The sequence below is a fragment of the Barbatula barbatula genome (genome assembly GCF_947034865.1).
Source record: "Barbatula barbatula genome assembly, chromosome: 18".
Taxonomy (NCBI): Eukaryota; Metazoa; Chordata; class Actinopteri; order Cypriniformes; family Nemacheilidae; genus Barbatula; species Barbatula barbatula.
Window position 1 is genome coordinate 8,901,610 of NC_136781.1, and position 14,580 is coordinate 8,916,189.

At 37.6% G+C, this 14,580-nt stretch overlaps 1 protein-coding gene across 3 annotated transcripts in view; it reads right to left on the minus strand.

The window, feature by feature from the left end:
- LOC306907679 (teneurin-3) overlaps positions 1-14,580 on the minus strand; it is a gene marked incomplete at its 5' end in the record, with an annotated part of 74,741 nt that overhangs the window by 32,021 nt on the left and 28,140 nt on the right. For all 3 annotated transcript variants that reach the window (XM_079479967.1, XM_079479969.1, XM_079479968.1), the window contains 7 exons: positions 1,109-1,309; positions 2,678-2,872; positions 4,417-4,518; positions 5,833-6,040; positions 7,299-7,513; positions 9,002-9,121; positions 10,379-10,617. In XM_079479967.1, coding sequence (XP_079336093.1) covers positions 1,109-1,309; positions 2,678-2,872; positions 4,417-4,518; positions 5,833-6,040; positions 7,299-7,513; positions 9,002-9,121; positions 10,379-10,617 — 1,280 coding nt within the window. The remainder of the gene's footprint in view (positions 1-1,108; positions 1,310-2,677; positions 2,873-4,416; positions 4,519-5,832; positions 6,041-7,298; positions 7,514-9,001; positions 9,122-10,378; positions 10,618-14,580) is intronic.

The following is a 14,580-nucleotide window of genomic DNA, read 5'->3' on the forward strand; positions in this document are numbered from 1 at the left end:
AGGTGTTTATCTGTTTTTAGCACTTCCAGGTTCCAGCAGGAGGCGGGTCGATCCACGCCACACACCCGTTAATTAAAGTTTATTTAATTGAGGTGGAACAGTGGAGGTAATGAAGAGACGAAACCCCAACTGTGCATGCAAGTGGACTCCCGTGGCTCTCCTGACCAGACCTGCAACTTGAAGTGGTCCAACCCTAAGCCCACAATTACTGCATGTACTGCAAAGCATCTTCATTATTTTATAATCAGTAAGTTTCAATTTCACGTTTAATTTGAACATTTTTGCACAATAACCTTGCTATATTCATTAATTGATGCAATTCATTGCTAAGAGGAATCATTGATGGGAGTTTATAAAAAATGAATTCCTGTAATACTAACCAAATTTGAGCAATTTACCAAGTTATTGGTTTACTACTGTAGGTAAATCAATAAAAATGCTCCTTTAACTTAAAAACATTAAAAATTATATATTTTAAAAACAGCTCAGACTGTAACAGTGGAATATCAAGCACATTATACTGGATCTGTAGTGCTCTCTATTTTACTAACACATTCTGATAACTGCAAGAATAACTGTTTCCTTCAAATTTACAATTCACAAATTCCCATATATCCTTTCTTCTTTGGCACTTACATTGACATAAACCATTCTCTAAGGGAACAGCATGACAGCTGCATTTCTCTTTCTTTTCACCAATTACTTATAGACATCAACAAGGGATTACAGCATGATAAGATTCTCATCATTTCGGTAAGACTGATGTGTTACATACAGATGTGTCGCTGTCACGGGAACTGCAGAATGAAAGTTTACATACAGCAGTCATTTATTACCAAGTGTCAATTGTCATTTCTGAATTTGCAGTATAATGACACCAACAATGTAATAGAATGTAATTATTATGTGATTATTAGTGATGTATTGTATATTTAAACTGAAATATAACAACCCTTAGGTAAAAGTACTTTAATAGTCCTATACTAGCCTCCTTGTTTGTTACTCTTGTCCAATCAGATTCAAGGACCGGAAATAACAGCTGTATAATACAAAGCATAATAGGACCATGTCAGTAAATTACCGGTATTAATAGGAATCACTGTGTTACCTGTTGAGCAGTCAGGTCCAGTCCAGTCCATCTCACATATGCAGGTGCTGGTGTCACTCTGGAACATGCCATGGCCAGAGCAGTGTTCTAGACAGACAGAAAGCTGTGTCTCACAGTTTGCTCCGGTCCAGCCTGAGTTACAGTGGCACTGGCCATGGAGACAAGAACCACGGCCTGAACATGATGGGTCCACACAGTCCACTGTGGAGACATGAATATGTAATGTGAAAGAGCGCAAAATGCTTTAAAAGAATGTTTAACTTTGCAAATGATCAGGTATGGGCTAATTTCATGACACTGCCCACAGCAACACAGACATTTTGGCATTAACAAAATTTCAAACCACATGGCATCAGATAATATAATGTCAATACACACCTAAATGTCCAAATACTTGTTGGAGCCCTATATATATCTATCAATACCTTTATATAATTGCATAACCTTTCCAGAAAACATAAACCTATTTAGATAAAGAAAACAGAGAGATTTCGTGCTCCTTACTCCTTTCTAGGTTATGCATTCCTGTTCACTGACCTTGAATACACGCTTCGGAATTGTAGCCCTGCCATAAATTACAACCTTACGAAACTTGTGATGTACAGTTCTAACGGAGAACGCCAGAGGTGCCGTGGCGGAGGAGCCGATTTGATTCTTACTATTTTTGAGGTTGTAATTTTGTGGGATTTAACAACTTTCCTCTCTGCATGTTCCCGCAGGTGTCGAACCCCGAATACTGTTCCTCATTGCCTGTGCAGTCAATTGGAATATGCAGTCGACTGTTCCTCTTAACACACTGAATCATTTTTTGTAACCTATCTGCTTGCAATGTTTCAGTTTGCTGAAATCAAAAGTTCAAGTGTGCCTCATTCTTGAAAACTCACATACGTTATCAAGATGCTAACAAACTGCCGTATTTTATACCCACACAGATTTCTGATTGGCAATCAACCTATTGTGACCACTGCAGCCACATTTGTGATTGTAATTGTTCCAAGCATCTTTTCTCAGTAGTGTTTTTATTGCTTGTATCAACTTTTAAATGACTAAATCCCTTCCTAAAAAAAAGTATATGCAGTTGCTCATGAAAGCATTTTCAATAATTAATTCCTACCAAGACTTTCCATTTGGATCTTCTCAACCTCAAGGTGACACACATTCAATTCAATGACAATTATAACATTGGTCGTCAAGTGACCCGAACATAGACACCTGAAGAGTTAATTCCCAAGTCTATTGAATGCGGATCAATACACTCAATTGGATTGACCCAAAAAGAGCTAGAGGAAAATAATCAAAAGGCAGGGCATTTTGTGCGCTGTGCTATAAATGTGAGCTATTTTCTTGGACGTCTGCCGTTTTGTGAATTCCCGTATGTAGTATCCATTTCAGTCAATGGATCCTGTTAAATGGTGTGGCTAATTTATCAAAACAAAAACCAGCCTTTAAGTCGGTACGCTCATCCATGTAATTAGCTGCTTGATGGTGTTGAAAAAAGGCTGTCCTCCACAATAAAGAGCTTGACATGTTGTGGTTTCTATGCATTAACAATGAAATCTGTCTAGTTACCTTGGTCGCAGTTGTCACCTCTGTAGCCTGGGTTACACATGCAAGAGCCCGTAACGCACAGGCCGTGACCCCCGCACTGAGCATCCATACACTGACCGCCGGGCACATCGCATTCTATCCCCTTCCATCCGCTGTAGCACTGGCAGCGCCCCCCATTGTACTGACCATTGCCGCTGCACAGAACTGGGCACGCCGCTAAACAGGAGAAGAAAATATCTTGAATGTTTAAAGTCCCCCTGTGGTAAAAATCAAGCATTTATTGTTGTTTTTATGTCTGTGCTTTACGATAAACCATGTGCAAATTCATCATTTTAAACCATTGCAGAGTATTTTCTCCATTATAATGCAGTTTACCAAAGACAGTTTATAAAATGCTGACTGCTGACATCATAACCCTGTAACCAATCACGTTAACAGATTAGTGGCATAGATTTGTAAGGATGGGGCAAAGACTTAGCATTGAAATGATCACTACTGTTTTAGCTCTGCTTCTGCAGCACGAGCATGCACTGCTAAAACATCGAATGAGGCATCTATGAGTGCTTTTCCAACATCTATTATGAATCGTTCTTAATCATTCCACTCCGTGCCGATTTGGGCCAGCTGGTTTGTAAATGTTTTCATTTACCACTGCAAGGCTGATAACGGAAATCTTTAGCATGTAAACATGAACGCGTCACATGCTGCCTTGGTACCAAAAGAGATTGAGCTACAGTATATCTCTGCACACATGTTATTAGGACGATTCCACTGTGCCGGAAATCTGAAGCAGAGAACAGTTTTTAATCGTGCCGTTTCAAACAAGGCTCACGTGGAAATATAACTGTAAGGCTCCAGATCCAGCCGAGACTCTTTACAGTGGCTGAAAACGGCATGGGCTGGCTGAAAATGCCAGTTGTGGGCACTTAAACTGCACTTTTTTTAAGCGGAAGGACGTTGGTTACTATAATAAGCTGAGCGTGAAAAAACACTGAGCCTGTGGAAAAAACGGCAGAAGCTGGCATTTTCCAAAAATGCAGCATTTCTGTTGGAAGCAATAGGAAAAACACGCTGTACGCCAGCAGAAACGGCTCGTTGGACCCAAACCGTTCCGGACCACGCTTGGAAGGGATCGGCGCAATGCTGGAAAAGCGCTCTATGTACAGTACCAATCAATGGTCTGAGCTCACACGATTTGAATGGAGATGGGGACTAACTTACATATTCATGAAACATATACTAAATAAAGCAAGGGTGTTGTAGAGTTACATTTAAGTCATTTTAAGGCCTAAATAAATTATCAGAGGAAAAAACTTTTAGATATATAATATTTAATGCTTATAGATGAGTTTTAAAGGGACAGTCAGTGAAATCTAGCGGCAAGGTTGCAAATTGCAACCAACCACTCACTCCACCCCTCCCTATCGAAACACTAGGATGGCTGTCAGAATATGTCGAATTACTACTCAAATTCTAAATACTGTATTTCTTTTTTATTGGGAAACATTCTCATGATGGTAATAACGAAAATATTCAGCCAAAAGAGAGTACAACCATTACTACAAAGGTATATAAATTCAATGGCAATTTAAATAATGTACTATTATTTCTGACAGTTCAGAAGTGAAGATTAGAGCAGGAGAATACATGGTCGTTTAGGTAATATCATATTATTTGTGTCTACTGATTTTAGAGTGAAATGTAAGCTGGACATTACAGGTTTCAGGAAATTCATCCTGGTAAAACATAACCACACACACCTCTCGAACAATACGGCCCAAGAAATCCAGGGAAGCAATTACACGTGCCTGAGACACATTCTCCATTGCCATAGCAATTGTGTGGGCATTCCATCACTGACTCTGCACAAAAACAGATAATACATTGATCCATTTTAACCACATTTTAACATGTAAATCACTTCATATTTGCGTTCTGACAGACAACAGAACAAAATAAGAAAAACATACAGTAAGAATCAAAGTATCTTTATATGTTGCCTTCATTGAATTCCCACTTACTGTAATAAATCTATAAATAATTTTGAAATGCTAGCGCAATCCTTTGCTGTAAAAAGAAAAATCGAAATCTTCCCCATGACTGCATACCAAAAATAAATTCATATTTGAAGATGAAAACAATCAGCACACAAGAGCAGCTCTAGGCTTAGAGATTTAGTCTTTTGGCTTCCATATTCACTGGCCTGACAGAAAGAGATAGCAGCCGAATCAAACTTATTGATTAGCCAACAACTAAGGGCATGCTTCTGCACGCCTCATTATCACTGCTGCATCTCAGGCACTTGAGTGCAAGACAGAATTGTGAAAAAGGACATCAAAAGGCACCTATATGTAGGCTTGCACTAATGGCCTAGTTGTTCTGTCAGCTGTCACAAAACACAATATTACACAATATTAAATGTGAGGTCATTTTTTAAGCAGGGCTCAACGCTAAAGATTTTTTCTACTGTTTCGATTTTTACTGACCCTGCCAGAATTTTCAATGGCCCACCACAAAAAATTTAATAAATAATATTATCTAGTCATTTGTTTGTTTGTTGTTTTACCTATGTAATCTTAATAAATAAGGTTATTACCATAGAAACTATTAGTATAATTCACAGAAATTTCAAATATTGTTGGAGACAACTAACCAGTAAGGTATAAAATAAGAACAAGTAATCAAAGTATTTTGTAGCAAATATACAAATACAAATAATCAGTGTTTTGAATGAAATGTAGAAAAAATCTTACTATATGTAACTGTGGCATCATTTCATGTGCATATGTCTGTATAAGAGTAACAACACCTTTTTGTCTTGAGTTGTGGCTTTCAACCACCCTTTGAAAACAGATCGAATTCAAATTTGCGTCTTTTGGAGAATATTTAAATATGCAAGGCATAAAACATGCAAATTATAAACTTTCGTTACGAGACAGCCCTGGCCCGATCGGGCAGGTGACATGTCTGTCAACTGGCCCGAGGGTCTCTCATGCTTGCCCCTTGGCAACTTGGCAGGCCTTATTGTTGAGCCCTGTTTAAGTTTTATTTTGTGGGAAAATAAACAGAAAAACTAACTAACCAACAATTCTCTGTGGGCAAAGACAAATGTGCATGTAATTATAAACATATGATTACATATTAAAACTACATTGTCGTAATCTGTGCTTACCCACCCAGTATTATAGTGTTGTATGAGACAGGCTCTACGGTGCGGCCGTCGTTGTAAAAGGCCAGGTGCCACACACCAGCGTGCAGGTACTGAATAAAACCTGCTTGCTGTACGCTGACAGGAACCTCCAGTCTGTCCCTGAGATCCGGATCCAACTGAACACGTTCTCTTGAGATAAGCCTACTGCCGTCCAGAAGCTCCACAAAGTCATACTAAAAAAAACAATTAAAAAGTTAAGTGCTTTGATTCAGCTGTCAAAAAAAAAAAAAAAAAATCAAGCACACTGGCAAAACAAGCCCAAATAATAATAGAAAAAAAATGCAACTTCAGTATCCAGACACCATGACATTTAATTTACCATAAACCTGTCTGGTCCCAAAATATCTTCACAAGAAATCTTTAAAAACAGACAGGAACAAAAATGTCTTCTTGGGTTTTTTTGGCATCCCAGAGTGTGCTATTCATCGCACTTAAAAAGGTAATTTCTGTCTTGTTTGTCGGTAAAACAATCTAAATAACCTTTCAGTTGACTTAAGCAAAATAAGACAATATATCATGAATTACAGTTATTTCACTGACCCACCTGTGAATGATTGGTTCAACTCCTACCCAGTTTATGCTTTAAAAAGCGTAAACAATTTGCCAGCTGGGCAAGAAAAATACTTACTTTAACATTTATTCTTTGAAAACAAGTCTTATTATAGTATACTAATAACGATTGTTTCGCTAGCCTAGCTTACATTTTTCTAGTTTAATGATGTTTAGATATTTTTAAAGGGAAACAAGAAAAACACCTAGTAAGGAAATTCTTTCTTGCAGTGCATAACTTCAAACAGAACATTAAAATAAACAGATAGATCTACTACTTAAACTCAAGACTCCAAATTAAACTTTCTGCAATTGATTTCCTACTGGGAAGGTACAAAAAAGCAATAAAGAGACACATAGCAAATTGGAGGAAGTACTCAATACGCTTGCTTTAGTTTATTGTGTTGGCTTTGGGGACACATTGATTGAACATCTACAATAAGTTGGACAGTTTTCACAGCACTTACAAAAGATGCTGCATTTATTGACAGCTGTGAGTGTTAAACACCCGGCCAATCACGAGAGACAGAGAGAAGATGTCTTTCTGTTGACGCACGGTTTGTTTTCTGTGATTAAAGCAGGATTTGTTCTTTCTTGAGTACAACCTTTGAGAGCTGATTCCTTCATATCATTTCTGTTTTTATAGAATAGCTTTTGTCAATACTTGCCAGACAACAGCACTGTCTTTTGTTTGATAAAGACAAAAGAATAAAGCTGCTTCATTCCTTTTAGAAGACAAAAACAAGTAATTTAAATTGAGCATTTATAGATTTAAAACATCATTGTGACTCTTTGATCCAAGAAATCAATTAGTTTGCATACAAATCCAATTTGAAGTTGTTTTATTGTATTTTAAACCTGAGGACCTCAATAGTGTATCACCTGGGTGTGCGAGGGTGAGAGTCCTCTTCTCCCATAGACTCCAATCAGGGCATTTTTCTGGATGGAAATGTTAAATTTGAGGAAGTGAGGTTCCTCAATGAGAAGTCTGGACCTCCAGAAGACCGCTGGTGGAATAGCTTGTGTAACCTGCTGACCCACCTCCACCGGTCCTGTGTCCAGTGTGGAGTTATACTGAAGAATCACACCTAGCCTTCCTAGACACACATGACAATAAGGCCTAGTTTATATAATATATATTTTATTATAAATAGTTAGCAGATAAATTATACTGAGCCTAGAATCCCAGAATGATGAACTATTTATATGAAGGGCACAATAATCACAATGAACTAATTGTAAAAAATTTATCTATGTAGACTACTCATAATGCTGAGTGCAAAATTACGGCTTTATATCAAAGTTTGTTTGCCTCTGTCTGCCCAGGGTTGATTCCCGACAGCAGATCCAGTCAATCAGACAGCATCAGTCTAGAAAAGACTGATTCATTTTAGCCCAAATGCATTTGACAATCTCTTTTCAACTGACCTAGATGGCTAAGGAATTGGCCTCCTTTTCAAGTCTACAATTTGGAAGGAAAATTACATTAAAATAATTTTTATGGTTCTCTTTATATGTTCAGATAGAAACTGTAGCTTCAATGGTTTTCTCTGATGAGAGCCTTTAAATGTCAACCATTACCCCAAACCTTGCAGCAGACATTTTCAATGCTCTTTAATACTCTCCAAAGGCTAAAGGCCTATCATTCAGACAGACAAAACAATACTGACAAATCTTTATGCGGCCCCTCAGAGAGAGCCAAATAGAAGAACCATTCCAAAAACAATACGGCGTGGAAGGTACCTACTCAGAGGGAGATAAGTATTTAATTGGCTCGCTTCAAACCGATCATTTTCTAAACTTAGTTAATTAGCAATATTTAGAAGACAAACCTAGCACAGGTTTCACTGTCCTTTAGGGAGAGTAAGATACTATTACCGCTTAGTGGAAATGAACCATCCAGTCATGTTAACATTATTTATTAAATAGGTTCCCACTTCAATCAAAAATGATATAGTAAACCAGATTAGTGTGACCATTAAAACAAAAAGGATGCCTTTGTAAAGATTTTGTAGAATGGGCGCCATCTCGCAGTAGCTTTGGTTTCCCTGAGGGCAGACACAATGGTAGAGACACCGTTTAATACAGGACAGTAGAGGACATATAGGGAAAGATAACAGTTGAGACAGTGAAACATGGAAAAAAAGTAATGCATTTAATGTGTAATATATTGCATTTATTCAAATATGTCTAAGATGGTAAACTTCTATAAAAGACACAACCTTAAAATTTTTAATTAATTTCTAACTGTAAATATTTCCTCTGACAAAAGTTGGATTATACCATAGTTTTACAGCTTCCATGTTTCACGGTCTCAAGAGTATCTTAACTGGAAGAGTATCTTAAAGTAAAATAAATCATTGATGTTGTTTTTTGGTACTTTGACAATCTTAGATAGTCAACAAGCTCAATAATTTGATTATAATAACACCTCCTTCACTAGTCTTGTGACTAGTCTTCAGTAGTCTTTTATGAAAAGAATTCTGCTCATCGTTTGGCGATGAATGTGTGTTGGGGCAATTAAAACGATACATATAAATGATCAATCGTGCCCTTGCGTAAATGTAAAATGTTTTAAACCTTACCGTCTGCAGAAATTGCAGTCACAGTGTTGGTCGGGAACGTCACTGGTTTGGCTCGTCCATTCTCGAAGGCGTGATTATCAGCATCCTTCAGTTTCCAGTTTAGACCAAGAACATGCATGGCTGAATAAGAAGGAAATTAAAGTAATGATTTAAAATGCTGCACGTAACTCCTTCTCATTTGTCAAATTATACTGTTTTAAAGCTGTTAAAATCGAACAGTAGATGAAAACATTAGTAAATAATTTACACTTTCCGCATTTGTGAGACATACAGTGACTTGCTATAGATAGGGTAAAAAGTATAACTCATTCCTCATAAGTACCTAAGTTATACTTTGAATAGAGTGTGATGTTGTGTTTTACTTTTTGAAGACATTTGCTTTGAATTATCACTGCATGGGGCATATAAACTGTTTTGCATTTACACCAGATTAGTCTTTTGATTGTCATTGAAATCATTTGTAGTGATAATAAGCCATTGATTCATCTGATGCAATAACACAGAGCTGGCGAACATAAAAAGTGAGAAAATCTAAAGTGTGCTGGAAGATCAAAACCTGTTTGCATTATATAATATCAGAGTTTCTCTCTCATTCTCTCTTTCCATCTATTTCTCTCTCTCTCTCTCCTTCCCCTCTTTCTCTCTTCAAGACATCCTCTTCTTCATGCAGTGCTGCTGTTAAATCTGAGGCAAACGCGTTCTTCTTGTTTTTTTAACTACTCGATGTGTGTGAAAACAGCTTGGGAAAAAGTCTCCTTCAAAGTTCACAGCGAGGGAGCTTTCAGAGGAGGCAGCGCTTCACACACCTCTCTTTCTCTCAGTTTGATCTTTGGGGGATGAATGTTTCTAACAGGCCTTCTGACTGCGGCAAATAACTCACAGTGGGGAAACAATGTAAAGGAAAAAAAGAAAGGAAAAAAATAGGAGAAGGGTGTGTAATGTTTGCAGAGGCTAACAGACTGAATATAGAGCAGTATGAACAACATAATCAGTTCATCTCCCTTATGCTTTATTGCAGTTATTATTCACTAAACTGATGTCTTTCTTAAGTGTGTGTGTGTGTGTGTGTGTGTGTGTGTGTGTGTGTGTGTGTGTGTGTGTGTGTGTGTGTGTGTGTGTGTGTGTGTGTGTGTGTGTGTGTGTTAAAGATATGTGACTTTCTCTGTGAAATAGGGAAGCTATATAGAGCTGGGCACCAGGTGTTTTAGCCACAGATGAATGTTAAGGAAGAAAAACTCCACCTGAAGAGCTATTTCGCTCTCTTATGGGAACAGGCTAGCTTACACAGCCTGCACCTGAGCACCTCATGGTCATATAAGCAAGAGCACACATCACACACACACACACACACACACACATTTGGGTTGCCTTAGTTACCTATACAGTAGCAGAGCAGAATTGTCAGCAGCGTAGCCACGCCCACAGCACTGAGAGCGGTGCACTTCCAAGAACACCGTTTAGATGACTTGTTAAATTTGAATGCACCTCTTGATAGTGGGTTGCGAGTTAGGGGGCGGGCTGGTGGAGAGTAGACAGCCCCGGTTGCCATGGTATAACCTGGATTAGGCGTCGTGAAGAGAGATGTGGTACCTGTTCCAGTCTTTAACAGGAAGTGCCTAGGGAAAGTATGAAAAGAAACAGCAAGATAGAAACATTTGATGATACATAAAAAAAGTTAACTAATCAGGCAAACTTTCAGAACACCACATCAAGCACAAAAGAGAAGACCTGCTATGTTTTTTCTACAACTCTCTGACAAGTGGACTTACTTTAGAGATCGATTTTAAGAAGGCTTTGACTTTGTTGCCGTACCACAAAAGGAACTGGAGTTTTAGCTTTACTTCAGGTTTTGTCTTTAGAACTATTTACTTCCACAGACACAGAGGCAAAACCTGCAACTTTTCCCTCGATCAGCATCTCTGTTTGAAATATTAAAAGTTTGTTTATGTACTTATCTTCGTGGGCTGAAGTCCAATAATATCAATCTGACATGTTTTACAAAACTGTATTGGAAAAATCCACTTAGGAGACCGTTTTGAAGTTTTTATGTTCATGTCTAATACATTTATTTTACATTTAACCAAAAATGTTAGGGATTGCAGCTTAAGTCCTAATGGCCGCATTGATTTAAGGGATCAATGCTTAAAAACTATATTACATTTTTTAAAGCTTCCAACACTAAAACACTGTTAGCGCACTCTATATTTTTGTTGATGTCTTGCTGGCTCTACTTCATCCCGGGGTTTTGGACTTCATGTCTAAACTAATCAGTTTGGATGCAGAATGTGTATTAACTGCTGCCGCTTCACATCAGGGCTTTCTGTCTATGGCTGATCATGTGATATCATCATAGCGTCCCCCATGAGAGGACGAGTTGCTCTGTGTAATAGAACATCTTTTTCTAGGTCGCTGATCCAATATGACTGGATTCTTTATCTCATGCAAGCTTACATCATTTTAATCATATTTGTTAAATGCGCTATTCATTGCTTTATGTATACTTTTTTAATAATTATAAATTACTGTCTGCCCTATGCTGTGTGAATGTAAGTCTTGCAGGCTACCGTATTACTCTAAACTTCAGTTGGTCATTACTCGGACTATTGTGCTTTTGTGAAAGTTTCAATAAAGGCCTGGTTTTAAGGCGTCTGCTTTTAATTCAGATGGGCTCCATTGTAAAAGTTTTGCTTTATAATCTGAATGGTTATGAGCTTCTGCCACAACTCCAACACACACACATTTTCACAGGGACTCGGATAGGTTCCGGGCCACTGCACAGTGAATGAGGCACATTTAAAAGCCTTCACAAACGATTAACAAATACACTGACAGTGTGCCGTTTTGAGGCCAAACAATCCATAATTGATTAGTGGAAGTGTGACGGCGGGCAGAGAAAATGACTAAGCTAATCCTCATCGGCCCTTTTTACAGTGTGTGAATGTGTTGTTCGCATTAAGTCGACTAAGAAGTAACTTCACCCCAAAGAGATTTCTGCGTTTGTACAATTTGATTCTTTGCTGGCGTCCCACCTTTCCTTGACATTGGGTTGACATTTGGAATGCTGCGGTACAACACAAGCCACCATACAAAAGGAAAGATTTAGAGGGCTGAAAGAAAAAGGCCGACAATAGAATAAAAGTCTTGATATTATATCTATGCCAAAAACGCGTTTTAAGATCAGTTGTTGACTGTTGGAGTAAAAGATTGAGTCTACATGTTAAAAAGGTAAGGCAACTGACACAATAAGTTTAAAAGACCATCTACAGAGCTAGATGTGGTAGATATGCACACGCGGACAAACAGGAGACACATTTAATGAGGAATCATAGAGAGGGAAAATCTGTGAAAAAACTGGAGAAAGAGTGAAGGATTTGCACACTTCTCAAGTCTAACTAGAACTCAAGCATCCTCATTGAGGCAGAAGCATCTGGCACCTCGGTAGGAGTCTCGGAGCAGCAGGTGCCTTTCTAGCACTCGACAGAGTGGCTGTATTTTAAGACGCTCCCTGGAGGTTTCTGCGCCACTGCCATTTTAGGACAGTCCCTTTCTGTTGACATGTAAAGATCAGAGTGTTTGTGACAGAGAGCAGAGTGAAAAGTTTTTGAGATAACAGAATGAGAAAGGAAGAGGAGTTGAGAAAAGAATGGCATAGAGAGAGTGAGAGAGAGAGAGAGAGAAAGAGAGAGAAGAATAGCACTCTCTATTTCCCTCGGGTTTAACAACAGAAGTTTGTGTGCTCTGCTAGATCTAGATAAGAACTAAGGATTCTTCACTTTATATGATTATAAAACATCTTCATATTCATAGCATACTCTTACTGTAGTCCTTTTGTTGTTGTTTTTCGTCCTCTACATAATGAAGCACAACAGCTGTGGCCCACTAAAGATCAAAAACCTGACACACTACATTGCCAACACTTCAGATTGTAATGAATGAGTACAGTGTTACTGCAAAAAGGCATCTATTCTCCATTAAGTCATTTAATTGGAAAAATCTAACACCAAATGTGTTAGGACCAATATATTTGACAAGTGTCACAATGTTGTTTTTATTTATTTATTTTAAGAAAAACAGATATAACATTTTTGTTATGTCTGTGCGTTTTTCCAGTAGATAATAAAGAACTGACCAGAGCTACACTAATAATACATGTGTAGAAGGCATTTCGTAAGAATTCATAAGAGTGAGGTAAATGGAGTTTGTATGCTTGTGACTGGTCAGACTTAACAACCTTTTCGTTCAACACTTTGTTTATACACAACATGCTCTGTGATTGCAGTACTTTGTAGTTTTATCTGATTCATTTAGTTTATTCTAGCCCATGCAAACTGCAATCATTTATGACAGCGAACAAAAGTGAATAGCCTATATTTTTACTTTCGCTTCAAATTGTTATGATGATTGTAAGAAACGCAGTACAGAAGCATATTGGTCAGCATACATTAAGAGTCATACGTTTTTAATGTACGGAAATATTCTGAAATGAGACTGTGGACACTTTAAAGCTTTTATACATCTTGTTTTACCTTTCGAGTGGGTGGCAGCGCCAGCTCCTGGGGTTATGTGCAGCAAATGCAGGGTTATATATACGGTGCCATTATGGTATTATCCTTAATATATCACCTAGGGATGCTATGAAAAACTTCTTCACACTGTTATTTGTCTGAAGTTATTCATGCTGTAAATCTTTCTTTACCTGGGGCTTTTATATATCTAATGGTTTCCAATAAATGTTTTTTTTTGTTTTAAAACTTTTATTTTTATAGTACTAGTAATGTTTTTTATTCCAATACAACAGACACCATTTGATTTTTCATGATACGAGCCCTTAAAGCACAAAAAAACGTTTTGATGCTTAATCTACTTGGCTCAGTCTAATAAGTGTAGACCAACATTAATCTTTTTGAATTTACTTAGTTTGAATAACATTAAATTAAAAAAACCTTTTGCCGAGAAAAAAACCTACTTGATCATTTAATTATATCCATCTGCATATTTATGGTATAGACTTATACGCATAAAACAATGGATAATAGAAATGTAGGCTTGTACACGATGACATGTGTAATTAAGTCTATATCTGATGTTTTTGCATTCATATTCGGCTTCTGCAAGACCCAGTCTACCGGGACTCTTCTTTTTAGCCCTTTGAAGTGAAAATGCTGATTTTAGCATTTCAAAATCTGCATAAGGATGTAGAAAATCTATGATGCAGTACATTACTATTTACTCGGAGTCTAATATGAACAAAGTCAAAGATACCTTCTTTTGCACACAGACTGTGCAACCCTTTATTTAAGAAGTTGTCTTCTAAATAAACAATAACTGCTTAATTACAGGCCTTGCACACAATTACAATTAGTTATTTTTAATGCCTAATTATAAGTACTAATGTGTATGTGTGTAAAAAGGCAAAAGCTTTAAACATATGATGTTTCGATGGATATGAAAATATACAGTAGCCGAGAAGGGTAAAATGTATGCACGTAAATTCATTTATTCTGTCGGGTACATGTTTGGTAGTCGGCCCTCAGCTTAAGCAGAACAGTTGCACATCATGATATCTCTAGTGACAGTGA